General features: G+C 40.5%; 1 protein-coding gene across 2 annotated transcripts in view; it reads right to left on the bottom strand.

Annotated features, from left to right (window-relative positions):
* GUSB (glucuronidase beta) overlaps positions 1-25,581 on the bottom strand; it is an 875,001-nt gene that overhangs the window by 529,676 nt on the left and 319,744 nt on the right. For both annotated transcript variants that reach the window (XM_044054225.1, XM_044054224.1), the window contains exons 7-8: positions 16,118-16,296; positions 10,701-10,847 (exon numbers count right to left, since the gene is read on the bottom strand). In XM_044054225.1, the coding sequence (XP_043910160.1) occupies positions 10,701-10,847; positions 16,118-16,296 (326 nt within the window). The remainder of the gene's footprint in view (positions 1-10,700; positions 10,848-16,117; positions 16,297-25,581) is intronic.

Raw genomic sequence — 25,581 nt, forward strand, 5'->3', positions numbered from 1 at the left:
GAGGATCAAACATACTTGATCTGGTACTCACCGTGATAGCAGAGTATTGTGCACCCTTCCCCCCCCCCCATGTCACATCCTCACACCCACCCCCAGTTCCATTAGATGATATCCCCTCCAAAGTACTTCCTGTAGGTATTAGCAGGGACCACGTGCTGGCAGTACTCGCTTAAGCCAAGAACACTGCATCCATTGATCCTGACACATCCCTGCTTGCCTCCTGAAAAGTCTAGAATGTGACTTATCAAGACTACTTGAGACAGTCTTCAACTACAGCCCAGAAACAGGCTATGTTCCAAGTGAATGAAGGACAGCAACAGTCATTCCCTTCCACAAGGGCAGATCCAACCAACACAAGGAACTACAGACCCACCAGTCTAACAAGCCTAATATGCAAAGCCATGGAACAAATTACCATGGAAATGATAAACAAGGACATTGGCAACCTACTGACACTTGTACCATCTCAATTTGGCTTTGTTAAGGGAAGGTCATGCCTATTTAACCTGGTAGACTTATTTAAGAGAATTACCAAGGCAATAGACGAGGGTAAAACAATGCATACTATGTATCTTGACTTGACTAAGTCATTCAATACAATATCCCACTTAGTCACTGTTGACAAGCTTTCGGAGTTACGTGTAAATTCTTACATAACGCTTTGGATTGCCAACTGTCTCACAGACAGGACCCAAGAAGTCAGTATCTGTGAGACCACCTCTACCAACAGACCAGTCACCAGCAGCAGAGTACCCCAGGACTCTGTGCTGGGCCAACTCTTGTTTGGCATCCACTTCTTGAAAGTCAATGCTAACGGTCAAGACCTCTGGCTCACCAAGTTCAGAGATGACTGTAAACTGGAAGCTATTATAGATTTTCATCAAGTCACCAACATCTTGCAAGTAGGTTTAACACAGGCAAATGACTAGTGCCAAAGCCATAGCCCAAACCTCAATGCCAAAAAAATGCATTATAATGCGCTTTGGGAAACTGTTAACCCAAATTAATTACCCCATCGATAAAATGTCTCTTAAGAGTCGACTCAGTAGTAAGGGATCTGGGGACATCTGTAGACAGCAATCTGGCCTTTGAACAACACATAGCTAAGATAATACAAAAATCATTCTCTGTTGCCCAAGTTCAGGAGCGGCCATAGGTCAACTGGTGACCTAGGCAAAAGAGCTCCACGGTGCCCCGTACCACACTACCCGGTGCCCCCATCCTGGTCCACCTTTACCAAATAAATACTGGAAAAGCACCCCTGCTAGAATGGCGCCCTAAGTGGCCGCCTTGTTGTCCTATGCCTAAGGCCGGCTATGCCCAAGTTATAGGTATGGGTATGGCATCCAGGTCCAAGGAAGTTATAATACTACTCTACCAGGGTCTTATCAGACCCATCATTGAATACAATACTTCTTTTCACATGTATCTAACCAGATACTTGCAACAGTTAGAATGCCCACAAAGGTTGCTCACCAGAAGAATTCAGGGCATGAATACCCTTGTCCTGCACTGATCACCTAAAGGCTCTGTCTATGTATTCTGTCTCCTACAGACTGTGGACAGGGGATCTTTACCTTGTTTACACGGCTTCCTCAGACTCAGCCCTGATGGATCTGTTTCACATGCACAAAACAATTGGCACCAGAAAAGTACAGTTGTGTACCTACCATAAATGTAGATGTTCAAGTGTATTCACTGTTGCAGTCATTACACTTGGGTTATCCTGCTGGCAGGCGACCCGTAGTCGGCCCAAGTTCCAAAGTCTTGGTCCGGCGTCAGTTGCTGTCACCTCTTCCCTGACGTCAGTGCACCAGGGGTATAAAAGCTGCAACAGACGCAATTTTCTTCAGTTTTTCTTGCCCCAGATGTCAGGTGCCCCCAGATATGAAGGCTGTAAAGATAAAAATATGCCAAACAACCATGCATATATCACTAAAAACATTTTCTTCTTCTAAAAGCAAATACACCACATAGGTTGCATAGAGTTGAGAAGTACAGAATAGTCCCAGCAAAGAGGGGGATGGTGGGTGGGTAACCAGGACTGCAACAGTGAATACACTCAAACATCTACATTCATGGTAGGTACACAACTGTACTACGTTCATCATGTTTCACTGTTGCAGTCATTACACTTGGGTAGAATCCCAAAGCTTAGGCATGGTGGCTGGGTCTAGATTGGATCTGGTGAGGCTAACAAGCCCTGCAGAACTGCAGTGGCAAAGCCTGCTCTGGATTTGGAGTACAGAGGTAGGTGGTAGTGTTTGGTGAAAGTGTGCACTGAGCTCCAGGTTGCAGCTTCTAAAATGTCTTTGGTTGGTACTCCTCTGTGGAAAGCTGCTGAAGTGGCTGCTGCTCTGGTCGAATGAGGCCTAATGCCCTTAGGCACAGATTTGCCATGTTGTGCATAACAGAAGCGGATGCAGTGTCCTATCCATTTGGAGATTGTCTGTTTTGTAACAGGTTTTCCTTGTAATCCTGCAGCATATGCTACAAACAGTTGCTTAGTTTTTCTGAAAGCTTTTGTTTTGTCCAAGTAAAAATGTAGCTGCCTGTGAATAGCCAAAGAATGCAGAAGTTTTTCCCCTTTATTCTGTGGATCTGGGTGGAATGTAGGTAAATGAACAGTATGGTTTAAGGCCACACTGGAGACTACTTTTGGCATGAATGTTGGGTTCGTCCTTAGTCACCCTGTCCTGTTGAAAAATGAGGAAAGGTTCCACAGCCATCAATGCTTGTAACTCTGAAACTCTTCTTGCTGAAGTTATTGCTAGGAGCAGAGCAGTTTTCCATGACAAGAATTTTAGATCAGCTGTGCTGGCTGGTTCAAAAGGAGGCAGTGTTAGTTTTTCTAAAACAAAACTGAGGTCCCAAGTAGGTACTGGTGCTCTCCTAGGAGGTCTTATATTCTTTGCCCCTCTGAGGTACTGTCGTAGTAAAGGATGTGAAAAAATAGGAGGATCCGTATTGTAATGAGCTGAAATGGCAGAGGCATGGATTTTAATTGAAGAAAAAGATAGGCCTTTGTCCAACATCTCAGTCAGGTATTGTAAAATCTGAGGCATATTAGGGACCAGTGGGTCGAGCCCTTGTGCCTGGTTCCAAGCACAGAGTCTCTTCCATTTTTCTGCATAAGATTTCCTAGTGCTGGGTCTCTTGGCTTCCAAAATTACATCCATAACAGCTTTAGAAAGAGGTGCAGTCTGAGTGGCTACATTATCTGCCATGCTGCCAGGTTTACGGTTTTGAGTTGACTGCGCAGAATCTGATTGTTTTGTTGTGTCAGAAGATGAGGGATTTGAGGAAGATGCCAAGGCGGGCCTTGGGACAAAATCTTTAGGATTGGGTACCAGTGCTGTCGTGGCCAGTCTTGTGCAATCAAGATCATTTTTGGCCTCTCTTGATAGACTTTTAGAAGCACCTTGGTGAGAAGGGGCATCGGAGGGAAGGCATAGACTTTCAGATTTTTCCAGTTGAAAGATAGAGCATCCACTTTCCATGCTAGAGAGTGATAAGTCCTTGTGCAAAATTTCAGTAATTGGTAATTGTGAGGGGAGGCAAATAGATCTATGTCTGGGCATCCCCATTCCCTTGTTATCATGTTGAACACTTGTGGATTTAGCTTCCATTCATGAGGATCCATGAGATTTCTGCTTAGTTCGTCTGCCAGTGTATTTTTTGTTCCTGGCAGGAATTGAGCTTGCAGATGTACCTGGTAAGTCAGTGCTGCGTTCCACAAAGTCATGGCTTGTCTGCATAGGGGGTAGGAATGGGTGCCCCCTTGCTTGTTTATGTACCACATAACTATGGTATTGTCTGTCTTTATTAATAGTTGTCCTGGATGCATTAGGTCCTTGAAGGCTGTCAGGGCATTTTGTACAGCTAGCATCTCTTTTTGATTGATGTGAAGATGCAGTTGTTCCTTGGGCCACGTGCCCTGAATACATTTTCCTGCCATATGTGCTCCCCAGGCGTAATCTGATGCATCCATCGTTATTGTCTGCCTGGCTATAGGTAAGGTGAAAGGCTGTCCCTTGTGTGGTGAGACAGGCCTGTGACCACCATCGAAACTCCTTTTGTAGGTAGGGAATTAAGGTTATGGTTGTCTCTAGGCTGTGACAATGCAGAGTCCAAACACTTTTCAGATACCATTGTAGTTTCCTCATATGCAGTTTGGCATATGGAATTAGTAGAATGCAAGATGCCATGAATCCCAGGGCCTGCAGAATTTTTCTTGCAGGGAGCGGAGTCTTTGTTGCCAACATTTGAAAGTACTGAGTCAGTTGCCTTTGTTTGTCTGGTGTGAGATAAGCCATCTGGGCAGTTGTATTCAAGCTTGCACCCAGGAATATTATCGCTTGAGAGGGCACTAGTTTTGATTTCTTTTCGTTTACTGTGTACCCTAGGCAAATTAGTAATCTTTGTGGCCTGTCTGACACTGGGAAGGACCAATTTTTTGAAGGCCAGTTTGCTAAATCTAGGTGGCTGTACCTGTAAGAAATCTTTCATAGTTTGCATTGACTTTGCTTTATCCTCCATTTTCTTTAAAACCTCTTCTGCCTTAACACCAAACAAAGAATCATTCTGCAGTGGAGCATCCAATAATTTCATTTTAACATGGTCAGGTAAACTTTGTTCTTTTAACCAAGCATGTCTTCAAATAACTGAGCCTGTAACTGCGGCTCTACAAGAAGCCTCTAATGAATCAAAACCACATTGCAGAGTATGCTTTCCCACTTGTTCAAATTGCATGCAATAAATCCTGCATTTCTTTACAATCAGGACCTTCTGTATTTGTAACCATTTTCTGCTTTAACAATGACAGGAGATTGCTGCTGATATTTAAGCATGTGAAACTGACAGTTTAAAGCTCTTACAGCTAAAGTGGCAGAAGTGTAAACTTTTTTCCCCCCATCTGTTCAGAGCTCTAGAATCCCTATCTGAGGGCATGGGATTTTTGGCAGTGGAAGCTTTAACCCCTTTTGGACCCTGAGAAATAGTTTCTGGGTCCGCAGCGGGGTTTTTGTAAAGAAATTTATGAGAGTCAGGGACCCTGTAGTATCTGTCTGGCTTTACTGGTGCAGGGGGTAAAGAACCTGGAGACAGACTGGATTCAGAAAAAACATCAACAACAATATCAAGTATAGGGGGGATAGCAAAGGGCCTGTGCTGAGGCAATAGAAGGAAATCTCTGAGCCTTTTCTTGGATTCTGAGTAATCCTGGCTCTCCCAATGGAAATGTTCCCTCATGGTGTGCAAGGTTTCCCCAAAAGAGTAATCCTCAGGCGGTGAGGCTGAAGGAATGGACTCTTCTGCATCAGAGGCCCTGGTCAGAGGAAGAATCAGAAGAAATGGAAACCTGATCAGAGGAATTATAATCACGATCTTGCCTAGGCCTTTTGTTAGGAGGGGGATGGTAGCCCCTGATTAAAGTAATAAGGTCTTTGGCCATTTTAAGCATCTGTTTCCTAAGCATGGATGACTGTTCTGAAGAATACTGCACTTGTTTCTTTGTCTTTAATGGTGTTTTTGACTTTGCCTTTGCTGCTGTAGTAGCTTTAATTGTAAGCTGTGAAGGTCTGAAAACACCCTCAGAAGCCGGTGCCTGCTCGGCGGCTCCGGACCCATCTGAAGGCATATTTTCCATAGGCCAAATACCTTGAGTTTCCACAGGCCTCGGTGTCTCCACGTGGCTGTCAGTTGCGGCTGTGGCTTTGAGGTAGCGGGTGTCAGGGGTTGCGAAAGCTCCTCACTGAGAACTGGCGACTGGCCTAGAAGAGGCTTCGTCGTCGGTTTTGGACCTCTGATGCCTGTCTTTTTCTTTGTCTTTGCGTTTTTTATACATTCGGGTCGTCTGTTGTTCCGACGGCATTATGTAATTAAATCTTCGTCCAAAATAGTGTAAAGCAAAAATCAAACTGACGTTTAATAGTGCGTTTATTAAGGGCCTAGGCAAGGAATGCAGTAAGAGTGGTAGTCCTTATGAGGTATTTGCTTCCCACAAGAAATACAATTATTAACTTTTACTGACATCGGTCTGGAACAAGAAAATGTTTCCCCAACGGGGTACTTCGCTTTATTGAAGACTTCGGTTCTGAAATTCAATTTTGAAAATCTCAGGAGTCGGCCGACCGGCACTTGCGAACTGCTTATGCTTCGGGCACCACGCAGCAAGAAAAACTGGAGAAAATGGCGTTGGTTGCAGCTTTTATACCCCTGGCGCACTGAAGTCAGGGAAGAGGCGACAGCAACCGACGCCGGACCAAGACTTTGGAACTCGGGCCGACTACGGGTCACCTGCCAGCAGGATAACCCAAGTGTAATGACTGCAACAGTGAAACACGATGAACATCACTAGATCTAGAGTTCTGAACTTCGATTCTGACAAACAGAATGTGCTGGAGAGGCAGACATGTGTCCCAAACAATCTCTGCACTACAGAGTTCATCCCTGACCTTATTCAAACAAAACCTTGACAATAGGATGGGAAATCAAAAACTTACCCCCAAATCTGGCCCCCATGTCCCTTATGGACAGAAATTGTCAATAAGATAATTATTAGCCTAACACCCCCCCACTCACACAAATCCTTAGTTACTGCCCTACTAACCCCTCCTATATAGATGCCTATGATACTCGGGACACAAATGGTTTGTGCTGTGTGGCTAAGCTTGTAAGAGTTTTAATAACAAGCTTTGAACCTACAAAATGTTTAGCAGCAGTAGAATTAACTAAAGCTATAGCTGCTTTGTCAGGTTTTAGAAGAATGTGCAAAAAATTAAAACATTGAGGAACTTTATACATCCTATCTTTTTAGGGGCAGATGGCTATCAAGAAAACTGGAGGCAGTAGTACACACATTCTCCAAAGCTGACAGAACTGGAGGAATACATAAAGTTCTGCTACTTCCCATAACAGCTCATAGTATATTCTGAGGGACTGAGAAACCTCAGTGTTACTCCACTGAAAACAATGGGTCATTCTGGGAATAGTCTCAGGCAAAGATACCCCCCCCCCCCCATGGAGAATCAGAAACTGAGCTCTCCTCTGAGTCTGAAGAAGAAATCTGAGGAGAAAACCCCTTCATCTTCCTGTCTATATTCAGAATCTTGAACCTCTTCAGGAAAAGAGGTATCCCTTTTTCTTTTACCAGAAACTATTTTATAAGAAGGATCAACAGCTTGAATTAAAGCCTGAGCTAGACCCAGTAAATTACTCCTGTACAAGGAAGTTTGAAGAGGAGTAGATAACATATTTAGTTTTCTGTTTCTTTTTGACAGGAAAAATAAAATGATGCCAACAATGTTATTAATGGTAGCAGCTTCCCCAGGGATGGGCACAACATTCTAACAAAACAGGGAAGCCTTCCCTGTTCCCTCTCCAAGGACCAATAAAAGTGTCTCTCCCTTGCTCAATGAGGGGACCTGTGTAGCCGCAGAGGACGCAGTCAATCCCCCAGGTCATACAGGCTGTAGGTGATACACCAGAGGGATCTGTGGTAAAAGTAAAATGGTCTGAGGAACCAGCTTTGGCCACAGTAGAGTCGCCCAACTGCAGCTGAGGCAAACTGCTAGTTTGTTGTGGTGGCAAAGTCTGTTTGCTTAACTTTTTCTTTTTGTGGCTGGAAGAAGGACTGACCATGGTAGTTTGTTCCATGGTTAAACCGATAAAAGTACCTCTTTCCAAAGAAAACTAAGCAGCAAAACCTTGTAAAAATTAGGAATTTATAAAAATTAGTCCCACAATTTTATTTTTTCCCAGTAAAATACAATAAAAAGCACTTTACTACACTTTGTCCACACCAAAAAGTACAATACACACAGTTTCTCCAGAGAACAAAATAGTCTTAGAATGTTTTTAACAGCTTTTAAACTGACTCTTATTTAAAAGCACAGTTATGTCTTGTTACAGTTCATTCAAACAAAAACGTCAAGAGTAAAAACAACCTTCCTAATAAGGAAAGTAAATTTAAACAATAAATAATAAATGTGGAAGGTTTCTCCCCCAAAGGGAACTTTATCTGCCCAGCAATGGAACAGCAAAAGCTGGCCATCGATCGTCATAAGTTAGCACGGGTGCGCTTCTCTTTGGTGGTAGGAAAAGTCTGAAGGACTTGGTGTCCAATCCACTCTTTTTAACAGCTCATGCTGCCTAATGGTTTGGTCATGTGGAAGGAGCCTTGATGCTTTTTAAAGCTGGCCAGCTATTATACCCTTGGCAGGATATAACCCACATAGCTAAGGCTAATGCAGCTGTTATTAATATGAGGAAGATCTGCATTAGAGAGCTTCCATTTTTGGATTTATAACTGTTAATGCACAATGTGGGAAATGAAGCTTGAATTATTAATTCATCAACACTTCAGCAACCCCTTTTCTTTTAAAAAGGTCAGATTTATTTTCTATCCTCCTCTGTCTACTGCTGATCTTGCATCCTGTTTTTCTTATTGACGTTACTGAATTTATTCATTGTTCTTGGAGCTGCAAATCCTGATGTATCCCATCTGACAAGCAGGCTCTCTGTCTCTGCACAGAGAAAAATGTCCTCTTGCCATCCCACTGAAAGGCAAGAGTAAGTAGGACAGAATCATATATGTAGCAGACATTTTTAATGTGCAAAGAGAGGAAAATGTTAACTGGGGTGTGGTATATGCATGATGTCGTTAGTATCACCACCTATGGTATGTCCTGCCCGCCATCACCCATGATGTCATTAGTATCACCACATATGGTATCAGGTCCTACCTGCCACAACCCATGATGTCATTAGTATCACTACCTGTGGTATTCAGGTCCTGCCCGCCACCACCACTAGCAGCCTGTGGCAGCTGTTCACTCCCTGGTTTCCATTGGAGAGTAGCCATTCACAAGCAGAAACCTGAACTTTTGCATCACTGCCATCACAAGCCAGGCTCCTTCAGTACCTAAGGCACTAATTGAATTTGCTTTATCTGAGTCTCAGTCAGGGCTTCAACCATCTACACCACGGAGCTGGGTTAGTTTTTTTTTTTTTTAGTCACGTCTCCATGACCTTCAATATTTTTTGACAGGGTCTTAAAAATATGTTAAAAAGACCCGTACTGTGTATCCATTGTGTATAGCAGTTTCACTGAACATGTGTTCTCTCTCTCTCTCTCCCTCTTTGCAGGGTAGTCTTACAAAGTCATTTCAATGGAAATCCCTTCTCTTTATAAATCTTACTTGACACAGCATAAATCTGACACCAGCGGTCCTTTTTTATTGAAACTGGGTACAAGTCTTAATGTGCTGGCATGCTGCATATACCAGTGTTGGACATATTCATATGACCATTACCAATGTTAATGTGTGCAAAAATGGCATTACATCTGAAGATGAAATTAAACTAAATAAAGCAGTAGTGTGCTTAACAGTGAAGTACCAGACTTATACATTCTTATTCATAAAAGAATGAAGTTCACAGGATCAGCCTGGTTTAGTTTCCTGCTTCTTCGTACACTTCTGAAATGCTCCAGTGACGCACACATGCAATACCACCCATTTAATATTTAATCTCACCTTCCATAAGGCCATTTTATTTTACATATTAACTTTGGAGACATTTATCCAAACTGCACTGGCATTGACATATTCAAAGCAATACCAAAATACAAACATGGATTATTATAGTTTCAGTCCAAACAGACCAATGGTGTCACTGCCATCACAAGCCAGGCTCCTTCAGTACCTAAGGCACTAATTGAATTTGCTTTATCTGAGTCTCAGGCAGGGCTTCAACCATCTACACCACGGAGCTGGGTTAGTTTGTTATTTTTTTTAGTCATGTCTCCATGACCTTCAATATTTTTGACAGGGTCTTAAAAATATGTTAAAAAGACCCATACTGTGTATCCATTGTGTATAGCAGTTTCACTGAACATGTGTTTTCTCTCTCTCTCTCTCTGCAGAGTAGTCTTACAAAGTCATTTCAATGGAAATCCCTTCTCTTTATAAATCTTACTTGACACAGCATAAATCTGACACCAGCGGTCCTTTTTTATTGAAACTGGGTACAAGTCTTAATGTGCTGGCATGCTGCATATACCAGTGTTGGACATATTCATATGACCATTACCAATGTTAATGTGTGCAAAAATGGCATTACATCTGAAGATGAAATTAAACTAAATAAAGCAGTAGTGTGCTTAACAGTGAAGTACCAGACTTATACATTCTTATTCATAAAAGAATGAAGTTCACAGGATCAGCCTGGTTTAGTTTCCTGCTTCTTCGTACACTTCTGAAATGCTCCAGTGACGCACACATGCAATACCACCCATTTAATATTTAATCTCACCTTCCATAAGGCCATTTTATTTTACATATTAACTTTGGAGACATTTATCCAAACTGCACTGGCATTGACATATCCAAAGCAATACCAAAATACAAACATGGATTATTATAGTTTCAGTCCAAACAGACCAATGGTGTCCAAATGATTCTCTAGTAAAAAAAAAAAAAAACCCACAGTGCACATGTACACACACACACACACACACACACACACACACACACACACACACACAAAGTAAAATCCATGGCCCATGTCCCTGTATATATACCAAAACTTTTACATATAGAAATATGCACAATCCATCCACTCCCAATGTGTACAGAAACTAACATAATATCACCCACAGGAATTTTCTGGCCTGGTTGCATAAACAGAATAAGCCTTACTTGAAGTAGTACTCTGCTGGGGGTAGTTCAGATGCTGGCTCATTCGCCACAGACCACATCACAACTGAAGGTCTGTTCTTATCTCTGCGCACAAGTTCTTCCATGACAATCAGATGATGAGCAAGGGATTCATTTCCAAAGCTCTCACTGCAATAATGATTGAAAAATCAGAATAAAACATTAAATTAAGTATCAAAAAGACAACCCAGAATGAATAATAATGTAGACAGTTTAAGCAGATTTTATTATTCAGTCTCCGTTTCTATCATGTCATCAGCACACCAATTTTTCTTTTTGCAGAAATGATTTGCATTTAAATGTTTACAAAATATTTGTCCAGCTACACGATCAAGAGTGGGGTCATCACCTTCTCAAATGCCCAAAGTGAGACATGAAATTTTGCAGGACAAACCATACCTACACAATCAGTGCAAAGACCTAATCTTCACTGTTTTGCTAAAATAAATGCTCAATCTATTAGAATCTGAGTTTCTTAGGTTTTGTAATATATTGTTAAGGTGTTTTGGATGTAAATTAATTGCTTTATGTAATTATTAGAATAAACTATTTCTTGTCCCAAAATTTCAGCACATTTGACATTTTTATGTTTTATCACAAGACATAACTGCTCAAACAGGAACTGTCTTACATAAAGAAGGGGAAGGCAGCAACCATAATCAGGAGGAATAATTACAAAAGAGACATAAAAGCTTACAAGGAAGGTACTGCTTATCCTGTACCTTCTCCTGCTCAGGCTTGGCAACGACCACCAATTATGAATGCTGCCTGTAATGCTTGTGTTTCAACTGAATGTATTAATTGTAAAAGTTTATTTTCTAATGACCAAATTGTTGACAATGATGATTTTGACAATAATTATCTGAATGATGAAGCAGAATTTCCTACTCTTAGAAGAAGTGAAAGACTTCAGAAGAACTCTAAGAATAATTACAACTCTAATTCGAGGTTTAATAATAATAATGCCACTTCTTCTAATAGTATTCCTAACCAGGGATTCAATGGAGCAAGACCAAAACAACAAAGACCAGCACATAATTTTAATACAAGGTCTAAAAATTTTCAATAGAGGAGGAAACTGGAATTACTGAATTTTTCATTCAGCCTGTGCCCCCCTCCATTGACACACATGAAATTAGTATGATTGGCCTTTTTGCTGAAGACACTTTTGGTGTTTTAAACAACCCAGAGAATTCCTTGGATCCATTAAAACCTAAAATACTGTTTAATAAAAATAATGACTTTAAAGTATATAATTTTTCTTCTTGCCCGTTATCACAAGACTTGATTGATTTACTATCTAAAGGGCAAACATATGTTCCTTACACTAATTTCAACATCACGTCAGCTAATATGGATCTTAAAAAATATACTAGAAAATTAAATTAAATTTAATTGAAAATTAAATTTTCAATACTTATTTGGTGACATTAATAATATAGGGTCCTTACATACTTTTAACATACCTAGTACTTACAATCCACCACTTCACCCCACTATACAAATGTTTGAAAACGTTTGTGAACTGGATTTTAGATCTCTGGCTAATAAGAGAATGAGAACAACTACTAATGCTGAAGAATTGGACTTAATTAAATTTGTCCACTCTCAAAAAATCAGATTATGTAAGCCAGACAAAGGGGGAGGAATGGTGGTATTTGATATTGATGACTATAATCGTAGGATGAGACTCTTGCTTAACAGTGATTCCTATGCAGCAAGTTCTAGGTCTGAGGTAAACACAGCTTATAATTTAGTGAAAACATGCATTAATGATTTATTCATTGAACGGCACATAAACTGTCAATTAATTATTTGTCCACTTCTTTTCCTGTCTTTCCAAGTTTTTCGGGATTCCAAAGATCCACAAAGATCTACGTGACCCCCCTATGAGACCTTTGGTCGATGGTAGAGGACCACCACTATATGTCTGTGCCAAAGTGATAGATGTCACGTTGCAAAAAATAGTAATTAATGAAAAACAAGTCTGCAAAGACTCTTGGTCCTTCTTAAACCAGATAAACAAGTTTAATTTTGATAGTAATTTCAACTTTCTAACAGTTGACGTAAAAGATTTATATACTTGTATTCCACACAACATAGCTATAGAATGGGTTACACTTATGATGTATAAACACAAGGTCTCGAAAAGAGAAATTTTTATAGTGTCTGAATTATTAGATTTGGTCTTATCTTATAACTTTTTTATTTTTGATTCATCTTTCTTTATCCAGAAAATAGGTATTGCTATGGGCTCACCTTGTGGAGCAAGTGTAGCAAACTTAGTGATGGCCTTTTGGGAATCAGACTTAGTTTTTAAGTCAGAGTTGTACTTAGAAACAGTCGTGTTTTACACTAGATGCCTAGATGACATTTTATGTTAATTAAGGGCAATGATCAAACAGCCTCATCGCTAGTCGACTTCTTCAACAAGTCCACTGAATTTTTGAAGTTCACTTATACTTTCGATAACTGTGCAATTTCATATTTAGATATGTTGTCCAAGAATCTTGAATTGAACAGTTAAACATCGAGAGTTTATCGAAAAGCTACATACTCGAATACATTTATACACTACTCAAGTTGCCATCCTTCTTATCAAAAGAAGGCTGTCATCAAAGGGCAATTAGTAAGAGCGGCCCGGATTGTTACCCTCAATGATGATTTTGATGAAGAATGCCTATTTTTAAAAACAGCTTTTCTTAAAAGAGAGTACCCGGTTGAGCTCATTGATGAAATCATAGCCGAGGTTAAACTAAAGAGGGATAATAACTTCTTTAGCCCTTTATTGGCTATACAAACTCAATGCCCGAATAATTTTAGTAACAACTTGAGTAGTGAAGAGATAAATTGAATCCAATTTGACAATAACATCATTTGTAACACTAATTCCAATTTTAAGGAAGCATCTAAAATTAATAATAGTGATGTTAATAGAGCTACTTATTTTGCTACTACATATGTAAAATTAAGCTCTTCATGTATTAATATACTAAATAAAAATTGGAACCTTTTTAGGAATAATCAGTCCTTAATGAATAAAATAGGACGTAGACCTAAAGTGATCTTTAAGCGTGGTTCAAACTTGAAAGATTCTTTAAAATTTAAACCTGACTTGCTGAGGAAGTCGACTGGGATGTTTAAATGTGAATCTTGTAACATGTGTAAACACGTTCTTGTTAGTAACTCTTTTTTACTAGAGGGTGCAACATATAAATTACGAGACAAGTATAACTGTAATTCTAAGGGTGTCATCTATTTGGCCAAGTGCAATCACTGTCTTGCCTTCTATGTGGGTAAAACTGAGCGTAGGCTCAGAGATAGAATTTACGAACACACCTATGCTATTGCCCACAAGAAGGCTGACAATGCACTGGCCAAACATATCACATCTTTCCCTGACCATACATTTAAGTTTTTGATTATTGATAAATTAGACAATAATCTTAGGGGTGGTCCTTATTCTCTGAAACTCTTGGAACTAGAATTGAAGTGGCAAATAAAATTAAATGCAAGTAATTTTCCAGGCCTTAATGAAGCTTTATCAATAGGAGTCCTGTTAAAATTGAAAAGTCTGGCGAGATAATATTAACTTTCTTACATAATGTATAGAAGGTTATACTAACTTAGCTAAGTAATTTTTAAAAGTCTATCTTTGAATGTGTATATATTCTTAGGTTAGTTTATTTAGTGAGATACATATATTTTTTAAGTATTTTATTTTTTATTAACATTATTAATAATAGATTAGATTATTTAATTCATCTTTCAGCTATTTACAAGTTTTATTATTATTATTTTTTGAGTCTACCATTTACACATATATGAATCATTTTTCATAGTGCATCACTGTTCAGTTTCACAAACTTGTGCCTTTAAATTCTAATTGTTAATTGCTTAATTAAGCGTTTTTGTGCAATTTTGGCGCCTTTTATAATATAAAAATACGTAGAAGTTATCCTATTTGTATTCTGAAGAAGGCCAACTACTGTGAGCCGAAAAGCGCTTCATTTGCTAATAAAGGTTAGTTTTTCAGGTTGGACGTGGCTTTTACTTTCTGAGTTTCATTTTGCTAAAATAAATGCTCAATCTATTAGAATCTGAGTTTCTTATGTTTTGTAATATACTGTTAAGGTGTTTTGGATGTAAATTAATTGCTTTATGTAATTATTAGAATAAACTATTTCTTGTCCCAAAATTTCAGCACATTTGACATTTTTATGTTTTATCACAAGACATAACTGCTCAAACAGGAACTGTCTTACATAAAGAAGGGGAAGGCAGCAACCATAATCAGGAGAAATAATTACAAAAACATTAACCAGAGGTAATAGAATGAAATAAACTCCAGAGAGTTGCTACAGCAGCTAGAAGAAATTCTGTAGAATGAAGCCAACAGCCACAATACCTACATGTGAAATAAGAGAAAACAGCTGTGGAAAAAGGGAAGTATAAATGCGCTGGCAGACAACACAGGCAAGAGACCTACACAGCTTTGTTTAATTCATTGGCCATACTCCGAGCATTACTAACCACCTTACCTAACACACCACCATTACAAAGTCCGATTTGGTTTACTACACATGCTAATGAGTTCCATCATGACTGTACTCAATGCTTCCTCAGATATACTCGCCACCACTTTTAAGAAGGAAATATCTTCAAACCTTGCCTCATCCCTTTAGCTACAATTTGCCCTTTCCCCAAGACCACATCCTTCCCCAGTTTTAAGACACAACACCTGCACATCAGAAGTAGCTTCACCAATCTAATGCTTCCTGTTACCTGCAGCATTTGTTCTGATTTTCCATACCGCTCACAGTAATGATTAAGACAAATAACTATACTAAATAATGCTTCTATATACATAAATAAGGCATGGATATGTAGCATTCATTCATGGTTGTGTAACAAAACATTTTAAGAAGGCATGATCAGGAAATATAGTTGCTTTTCCAGGACTTCCTAGACATTCTGTTTAGAAATGTCATTATTAAATATTGCACAGAAAAAGGCTTTTAACAATGAAAACATTTAATGCAGTTAAAATGCCAGGTTAAGAAATCAGTCATTAATATGATGAATCCTAGTCTGAACTAATCCTCCACTGCTCAGACAAAAACAGGCACAGGTTCAAAAATTCATTCAAAACAAGTTCTTACTAGTACACTGAAAGGTACTACAAGGATCACTATTAAGAACATTTTGAATACTTGTGAGCAGTTCCCAAATCATTTTTAAATATGTATAAGACACCCCCGGAATCTAGATATAGATCATGAAGTCTAAGCCTGCTCAGTTGAAAGGACCTAACTAAAGTTATGGATATAAATAAATAATGTCCAAAGCCACAACAAAGAAGACATGCAATGGAACACACTTAGAAATTAATTTCTTACGGTAGTTTGATGCCCACTCCAGGACACTCGTCAATAACAACAATCCCAAGTTTGTCACACATATCCATGATCTCTTCTGCATAGGGGTAGTGGCTAGTTCGGAATGAGTTTGCCCCCAGCCACTTTAGAAGATTAAAGTCCTTCACGATTAATGGCCAGTCCAACCCTTTCCCTCGAACCTGTGTGAATAAAATCAAGTTTACCATTTGCCACTGGGAAGTAGACAAAAATCAGTTCAGCTTTGTATCATTTTGTCAGCAACAATTTATCTTGCCTTTGTTTTCTTCACCTTTTATTCTCATGATATACTTGAGTCTCTTTTTGAAAACATCAGAATTTTAAAGTAACTTGTACAAAACCTAATAAATCACTTGGTATAAATACTTATTCTGTGAGACGCCAAGCTGTCACCAAATATCCAATTCGGTGTTGATATTTTTTCTGTAGGGATAAAAATGTCCTCTTAGCAGACATCTGCTTTGTCAGGAGACTGCTAGGAATGTAAAATGCAGTATATACGATAAAATGTTTTGTTATAATGTCTGCTGATATAACTGCAAAGATATAGTTAAAACAAACCTAGACAAGTAAGCAGTGCAAGAACAATTTGGTTATTACTGCACAACGGCAGCAAGATCAGCCTCATAAAAATTAAAATTTGAATCCTGCTAATTTACTTATAACAGGAATATTATTAGAGAACATAAAGGATCTGATTTTAGGAAAGACAATATAACAAGCACAGTCATGTCAAGAACACTTAAAGCAATGCAATTTGACACTGTATAAACAGCAGATTGAATCATTTTCAAAATGCCTAGCATAATGCTACAAAATAATTCACATACGGCACACTTACTACCTACAAAACTTAAAAGATTATATATATATATATATATATATATATATATATATATATATATATATATATATATATATGCTTGTAAAAGATTACTAGTAGAAATATGTGGATGACATGATTGTGGACAGGAGTGTCACTCCTTAATGATAGCCATCTAGCTAAACTCAAGAAAGTCTGTTCTTGTGAAGTTTTCCTAAAGAGATGCTTGTTACAGTGAATCCCAGTACTGCTTCCGTCTCTGGAGTCCAGCAACAACAGAGTTAACATTAGCCAGGAGTGTAGGCGTGCAGGGGACATGGCTCATGCCAAAACTGTGTGTGCACTTATAATAACAGAGTAGATCACAGAGTAGTAGATAGTAGCATAGTATACATAGGTTACAGGATTCAATGCTATCATCCCAAAATGCTATGGATCTTCTAATGGTACTCCTTATATGTGAGTATTTCCTGTTATCAAGACTGTAAGTCTGCACAACTGGAAATTAAAATGCAATTCCAGAAAAAATACGGTGTCACTACTTTAAGACATTTTTTGCAGGGGTATGAAGCCCCCTGCACTGTCCTCACATCACTGTTACTTTACTGTATATATATATATATATATATATATATATATATATATATATATATACATATATATGTTCTTAAATATCAATTTTTCGTTCAAAGAGCAAATTATCGAAATACAAAGCATCACACAATTTCCAAACGGCTTCAACATGGTTTGAGAAGGGGATCAGGACCATTTTCCATAACCTGCTGCAATTGACTTTTTTGTGATTCAAAGTTTTTGGCTTGGTGTTTTGTGACTCAAGCAAAAAACATTCGATAAAATGCACTGCAACCATATTTTGTACACACACACACACACACACACACACACACACACACACACACACACACACACACACACACACACACTCTCTCTGTCTCTCTCTGTCTCTCTCTGTCTCTCTCTGTCTCTCTCTCCAAGATCTCTTTATTTTAAAGAAAGGGAGGTATCTTAAGATACCACTGCCTAAATGTACTTAAAACTTTGATTGCCACAAGAAATGCAATTACAGTCCCTGGATTTTCTGCAGGCCCTTGAGCCCAGGAAATATGGCATGATAATGGATATCTGGTACAGTTTACAGAAATACTGAAAATTATCTATAGGTTCATAGGTGTGTACTAGGCTAATGGCCCTGGAGCCTTTACAAGCCAGCCCATAGGATTACCCTGGCATCGTGCCACCCAACCTTAATTTCCAGTGCCTCTATCGAGTAAAGCCACTAAAGTGATCCCTAGGGTGAATTTCCTATTTCCCGCCCACTCATCATGATTTCTCTTGAAGAGGGCCAGCGAGGTGTTCTGCTTGACATGTATGGGACGTCTATTCCATAGCATGGACAGTCTCTGGGTTATGAACCTGTCCCTCCAGCATGTGGTAACGAGGTTGAGGTCTCTGGAGCGTGAGGTACTTTTGCGGCCTCTCCAGTTGTTGCACGTGTTTAGTGAGGTACATGCCAAATGAGGCATTGTACTTAACGACTGGCCTAATGAGGGAAGAGTAGAGGGAGAGAATGACCTCTTTCTTCCTGGATGCAAAACCCTTAGTAATGAGATGTGCCACATAGAAGGTCTTTCTGACCACAGTGGCAATGTCGTGGTCAAAAGACAGGTTGCTGTCAACCTGTGTTCCCAGATCTCTTAACGCCTTCTGTGTTCAGTGGACTACCATCAATGTGGTAATTCATGGGAACCAGTTTTTTTCCAAAGGGGATGACGACATCTTTTGGCATTGAGCTTAAGGCCGTGGTTCTGACACCAGTCATTGGTCTCAGTGAGGCCTTTCTGTAGGATATCACCAAAGGTTCATCTACAAATTAAAGATGTCATCAACCACACAAATTCCCAGAAACTTGCCACATTTACTTGTTATAAACTAAACTAGAAGTTTCACACTGCACTCACACTAAACATAGATGAACATCCCCCAGAAAGTACAGTTTTGTACCTACCATAAATGTAGATGTTCGAGTGCTAATACAGCTGCAGTAATCACAGATGGGTTTTCTGCAGTCAGGCGGGTCCTCAGTCGGCCGAATTCCAAAGTCTAGGTCCGGCGTCGGTTATTGTCGCTTTCTTTCCTGACATCAGTGCGACAGGGGTATATAAGACACAGCCGACGCCATATTCTTCAGTCTTTCTTGCCCCAGATATCAGGTGCCCCCAGAAGGAAGGCAATACATAAATTATACATATATATAGTCAAGCAATGCAATATAATCAAAAATCAGTAGTTGCAAGCAAATACACCATAGAAGGATAACCCAATCAGGTTGTATGAGGAGGTGTTAGCCACTAGGCCTTTACCAAGAGGGGAAGGAAAACCTGTACTGCAGCTGTATTAGCACTCGAACATCTACATTTATGGTAGGTACAAAACTGTACTATGTTCATCGTGCATACAGCTGCAGTAATCACAGATGGGTAGAATCCCAAAGCTACGCACAGGGTGGTAGGCACTAGATGGAACTGGGAGCAGCCAGAATGCCCTGCAACACAGCAGTGGCAAAGCCTGCTCTAGTTTTGGAGTATAAAGGCAGGTGGTAGTGTTTTGTGAAGGTATGCACAGAACTCCAAGTGGCTGCCTCCAAAATATCTTTGGTAGGGACTCCTCTGAGGAAGGCTGTAGAGGTAGCTGTGGCCCTTGTGGAGTGGGATCTGATGCCTGTAGGAACAGGTTTGCCATGAAAGGAGTAACAAAACCTTATGCAATGGCCTATCCATTTTGAAATTGTCTGTTTGGAAATTGGCTTCCCTTGAGCTCCTACAGCATAGGACACAAAAAGTTGTTCTGATTTCCTGAAGGGCTTTGTTCTGTCCAAATAGTAACGTAGCTGTCTATGGATGTGTAAGGAATGTAGCAGCCTTTCCCCTTTGTTTTGAGGATTGGGGTAAAAGGTAGGCAAGTGTATGGCCTGATTTAAAGCTACCCTGGATACTACCTTAGGCATAAATGACGGGTTGGTTCATAGGGAAACCCTGTCCTGATGGAAGATGAGAAAGGGCTGCACAGCCATGAGGGCTTGTAGTTCCGAAACCCTACGAGCTGAGGTAATGGCCAGAAGGAAAGCTGTTTTCTGGGACAAATACTGCAAATCTGTTGAGGCAGCTGGTTCAAAGGGAGGTAATGTTAATTTTTCTAGAATGTAGTTAAGATCCCAGGCTGGTATTGGTTGCTTTCTTGGAGGTCTTATATTCTTAGCTCCTCTGAGGAACTGTCTTAAAAGTGGGTGAGAGAATAAGGGTGGATCAGTGTTGTATTCTGCAGAAATGGCTGAGGCATGAATTTTGATGGAGGAAAATGAAAGTTCACTGTTCAACAGCTCGGCTAGATACTGTAATATCCGAGGCAAATTCAGTTTTCTTGGATCCTGGCCTTTTTTCTCATTCCAAGCGCAAAACTGTTTCCATTTTGAGGAGTACGCCTTTCTAGTAGATGGCCTTCTGGCCTCCAAAATGACATCCTGCACCTCTTTGGAGAGTAGGGTCTGTTGTGGTGTTAAGGAATTTTCCATGCAGCCAGATTGAGTGTTTTCAGCTGACTGTGAAGAGTTTTGTAGCTGTGCTGAGTCAGTAGAAGAGGCATTAGAGGTAGGGTCCAGGGAGGAGTATGTGTTAGGCTCCTCAGGAGTGGGTACCAGTGTTGTCTTGGCCAGTCTGGAGCAATCAGTATCTTCTTCAGTCTGTCTGCTCTTGCTTTCAAGAGCACCTTGGGCAGAAGAGGCAAAGGTGGGAAAGCGTAAACTGTCCATGCTGCCCAACTGAAAGAAAGGGCGTCCACTCTCCAGGCCTTTGGATGAAAGGTCCTTGAACAGAACTTTTTCAATTGATGATTCCTGTGGGAGGCGAAGAGATCTAGGTCTGGTCTTCCCCACGCTTGGATTATCTTTGTAAACACTTGAGGATGCAACTTCCATTCGTATGGATCTGTCATATTTCTGCTTAGATTGTCTGCCAGCGTGTTTTCCAATCCTGGCAAGTACTGTGCTTGAAGTTCGATTTGCCATTCCAGAGCCAAGTTCCAAAGTGACATGGCTAGCCTGCACAGGGGGTATGAATGTGTTCCACCTTGTTTGTTTATGTACCACATTACTGTGGTGTTGTCTGTTCTAATCAATAATTGCCCTGGATGCAGGAGGTCCTTGAAAATTTTAATTGCATTTATCACTGCTAGCATTTCTTTTTGATTGATGTGAAGGTGCTTTTCCTTTTGGGACCATTTGCCCTGAATGCACCTGTCTGTCATGTGCGCCCCCCAGGCGTAGTCTGAGGAGTCTGTTGTGATGACTTGATTTGCTTGAGGCTTGCAGAATGGAAGACATGTGTTTGTTTGGCATGCTTGGGCCCACCATAGAAATTCCTTTTGCAAACATGGGATTATTGGTATTATTGTTTCCAAACTGTGGCTGTGTTGAGACCATATGTTTTTTAGGTACCACTGAAGTTTCCTCATATGCAACTTTGCACAAGGGATTAGAAGAATGCAAGATGCCATGAAGCCCAGAGCCTGCAGGATTTTCCTTGCAGTGAGCCTGGTACAATTTGCTAGTATTTTGAAGTAATGAGTTAGTTGCCCTTGTTTTTCTGGCGTAAGATAGGCCATCTGGGTGTTTGTGTCCAAGTTGGCACCCAGGAAAGTTATTTTCTGAGATGGTGTTAGCCTGGATTTCGCTTCGTTGACTGTGTATCCCAGAGAATTCAATAACCGTGTTACATAAGCCAGATGTTCCAGAAGTATGTGCTTGTTGTTTGCTTGGATCAGGCAGTCGTCCAAATAAGGGTAAATTTGTATCCCTTGAAGTCTGCAGTAGGCAACTACTGATGCCAGGCATTTCGTGAATACTCTGGGTGCAGTAGATAAGCCAAAGGGCAATGCAGAGAATGGATAGTGGATTGAACCTGCAAGAAATCTGAGGTATCTTCTGCAGCTTTGTCTGATTGGGACATGCAGGTATGCCTCCTTGAGGTCCAATGTTACCAGCCAAAACTCCTTGCCCAGCATGGGAAGAAGCTGCTGTAATGTGAGCATCTTGAATTTTGGTAAGAGTAGAAATGTGTTTAGGATGGATAAGTCCAAAATGGGTCTCCAGTTGGTTCCTTTCCTTGGTACCAGAAAAAGTCTGGAATAAAAACCTTGACCTTGTTCGTGAGTAGGTACCTCTTGAATAGCTTTCATGGCCATAAGCTTTGAAAATTTGTATTTGAGCCTCTGCCCTTTGATTGTGTGGCAGGCTCGGCATGCCTCTCATTTTTGGAAGAGTGTGAAAATGAAATCTGTAGCCTCTGTTTATAATGTCCAGGATCCATTTGTCTGTTGTGATAATATGCCAATTTCTTGTAAATAATGCCAGCTTTCCTCCCAAGGGTGCTGTCAGCGGAGACTTGCTTGGCATGAAAAGGGGGAAGTCATTGGGTTTGTTTCCTGTATTGCTGTGCACTGTCTTCGCCACCTCTTGGTGCTGGAGTTTGCCATTGTCTGCCTCTATGTGATCCTTGAGGTTGTCCTCTGCCCCTTGTGTGCCTGTATCTACCTCTTTGTGGCTTGTCTGTGGCTGGAAAGGACCAGTTCTTTGAAGGCCAATTTCTGCTAAAACATGGTGGTTGAACCTGTAGAAAAGCTTTGACAGTTTGCATAGATTTAGCTTTTTCTTCCATTTTCCGTAGTATCTCCTCAGCATTAGTACCAAATAGTACATCCTTTTGTAAAGGAGCATCTAGTAGGTTAGCTTTAACATGGTCAGGCAAGGTTTGTTCCCTAAGCCAGGCATGTCTACGAATGACTGATCCTGTCACAGCAGCTCTACTTGAGGCCTCTAGGGCATCATAGCCACATTGTAAGGTGGGTTTACCCACTTGTTCTGCACTATGCATCATATTCTGCAACTCCTTCAAATCTGGTTGTTCAGGTTGAGACATTTTATTTCTTAATTGTGATAACAGAAACTGCTGATATTTAAGCATATGGAACTGACAATTTAAGGCCCTCATGGCTAGGGTGGCCGAGGTATATACCTTTTTTCCCCACCTTTCTAAGGATCTAGACTCTCTTCGAAGGTAGTGGATTCTTAGCAGTAGAGGCCTTCATTCCCTTGGGGCCTTGAGAAATGGTTTCAGGGTCAGCATTATGGCTTTTGTAAAGAAATTGGTGAGAGTTAGGAACTCGGTAGTACCTATTAGGCTTGACTGGGGCAGGAGGCAGGGAATCCGGATTTAGGCAAGCCTCCGAGTAAACATCATCAAGTATGTCCAAGACAGGCGGTATCGCCAGAGGTCTGTGCTGAGGTAACAAAAGAAATTCCCCAAGTCTTTTCTTGGAATCAGAAAAGTCTTGGCCTTCCCAATGGAAGTGTTCCCTCAAGGTGTGCAAGGTTTCCCCAAAAGAGAAATCCTCTGGGGGAGATACAGAAGGAATGGACTTGCTCAGCATCCGAATCTTCAAAAGGGGAGTACGAGTGTTCCTCTTCATCAGAATGTTCTGAAAAAAATGGAGTCCTGGTCAGAAGAGGGAGAAGCTTCCTCCACTCTGGGTCTCTTGTCTGGAGGGGATTGGGAACCCCTGATGAGAGTAATTAAATCCTCAGCCATTTTTAGCATCTGCTTTTTAGGCATGGGGACTGGAGATGGACCCTGTGCAACAGGCCTCTTGGGATGCATGGCTGATTTGGACTTAGTAAAGGCCGTTATGGAGAAGGAAGATGAGGGTCTAAAGACACCATGGGTGGAAGTGAACCTGTCCACATTAGGAGGCTCAACACTCACAGTGGCTTCGGTGGTTGTAGTCTGGGTATGGGCCGAGGTACCTGCGGTCTCGGTTACAGAGGACACCGCCAAAGAAGTGTCGTCGGTAGTCCGGGCTGCGAGGGCGCCGCTGAGAACCGGACCACGTGTAGCCGGTTTTGGCGTGGTGTCGGTGGAGACCGCGGACCTCGCGTGTCAGTCTTTGTCCTTGCGTTTTTTTGGACAAAACGGTAGTCGGAGTATCAGACGACATTTTATAATCAAAGGCTTTACCAAAAAAGTGCTGGGCGAACTCCGCCCGACGCTTAATAGTGCGTTTATTGAAAGTAGCGCAAAAGCGACAGGCCAAGACGTCGTGGTCTGGGCCTAAACAAGGTATGCAGAGGGAATGGAAATCCTTATGCGGTATTTGCTTCCCACAAGAAATACAATTGTTAACTTTGTCTGACATTGGTCAGAGGCAAGAAAAAAGTTTCCCCAACGGGGTACTTAGCTTTAAAGAAGACTTCGGTTTCCAATTATTCGTAATTTCAGGAGCGGGCCGACCAGCACTTGCGAACTGCTTCTGCTTCGGGCACCGCGCAGCAAAAAAGACTGAAGAATACGGCGTCAGCTGTGTCTTATATACCCGTCGCACTGACGTCAGGAAAGAAAGCGACAACAACTGACGCCGGACCTAGACTTTGGAATTCGGCCGACCGAGGACCCGCCTGACGGCAGAAAACCCATCTGTGATTACTGCAGCTGTATGCACGATGAACATCACTGTAGCCTACCTAAAACAATCCCCCCAACTGAAATGTACATGTAGTTTAACCAAAAAAAAGCTAAAAACTACTGAACACAGATAGCATTTCCCATTCACTGCAATGTAAAAAGGTAACGTTACACACTGTACACACAAAATCCTTCAAAACAATACTGCCCACCTAAATCAACCCTTAATAAACAAAAGTTGTTCTTATTAAAATGAAAAATATTAATAAAATATAAAAAATAAAACACAGCAACTAGCCAATCAGAAAACAGCATTGCTCCAAAATGGAAGCAATTTTAAGTATTTAAACCAAGTAAAAATATTTAGTTATAAAACTATCACATTCTAATGTAATTTCCAGTAAATTACTAAAACACATCAAACAAACTCACTTAATAATGGATTAAAATACATCAAAACCAAAGTACATACCTCTTCACCAGAAAATCATTCATAGCCTCTACAAACTACCGAAAGTCATATTCGGTAATAACTGTCAATTAAGAGTACACCACTGAAGTCAATAGGAACCATGGCTAACATAATACATACAGAAAAGCAGCTACAGAACATGTTGGAGTGGTTTGATTTTTGTCCTTTATAAAATATCTTCTCTGTAGTAGCAGGGAATTTATAATGTAATTTTTGCTACATCACTCATAATTAAAATTAATCCCTAATCCTACAGTACAAGACATTTCATGGACCACACAAAACCACCACAAATTCCACACACAGACACACACACAGACACACACACAGACACACACACAGACACACACACAGACACACACACAGACACGTATATAGGGGTCTACTTCTAAATTTTGAACTTTCAGAAGTTCAAATTTCTTATGGTCGAGACCATAAGATTGAACTTGTGAAAGTTCGAAATTTAAATAAATAAAAAAAAAATAAAAACAAAAAAAAATGTTTATGTTTTTGAAGGGGGGAAAGCCCCCCCTGCACCCCCCACACCCCCTACTAATTAAATATACCAACTCAGAGATCGCATTATACCAAGGAAAACAGTAAATATACCATTCCATGCTAT

The sequence above is a fragment of the Protopterus annectens genome, chromosome 13.part0 (assembly GCF_019279795.1).
Source record: "Protopterus annectens isolate FY-2018-M chromosome 13.part0, PAN1.0, whole genome shotgun sequence".
Taxonomy (NCBI): Eukaryota; Metazoa; Chordata; order Ceratodontiformes; family Protopteridae; genus Protopterus; species Protopterus annectens.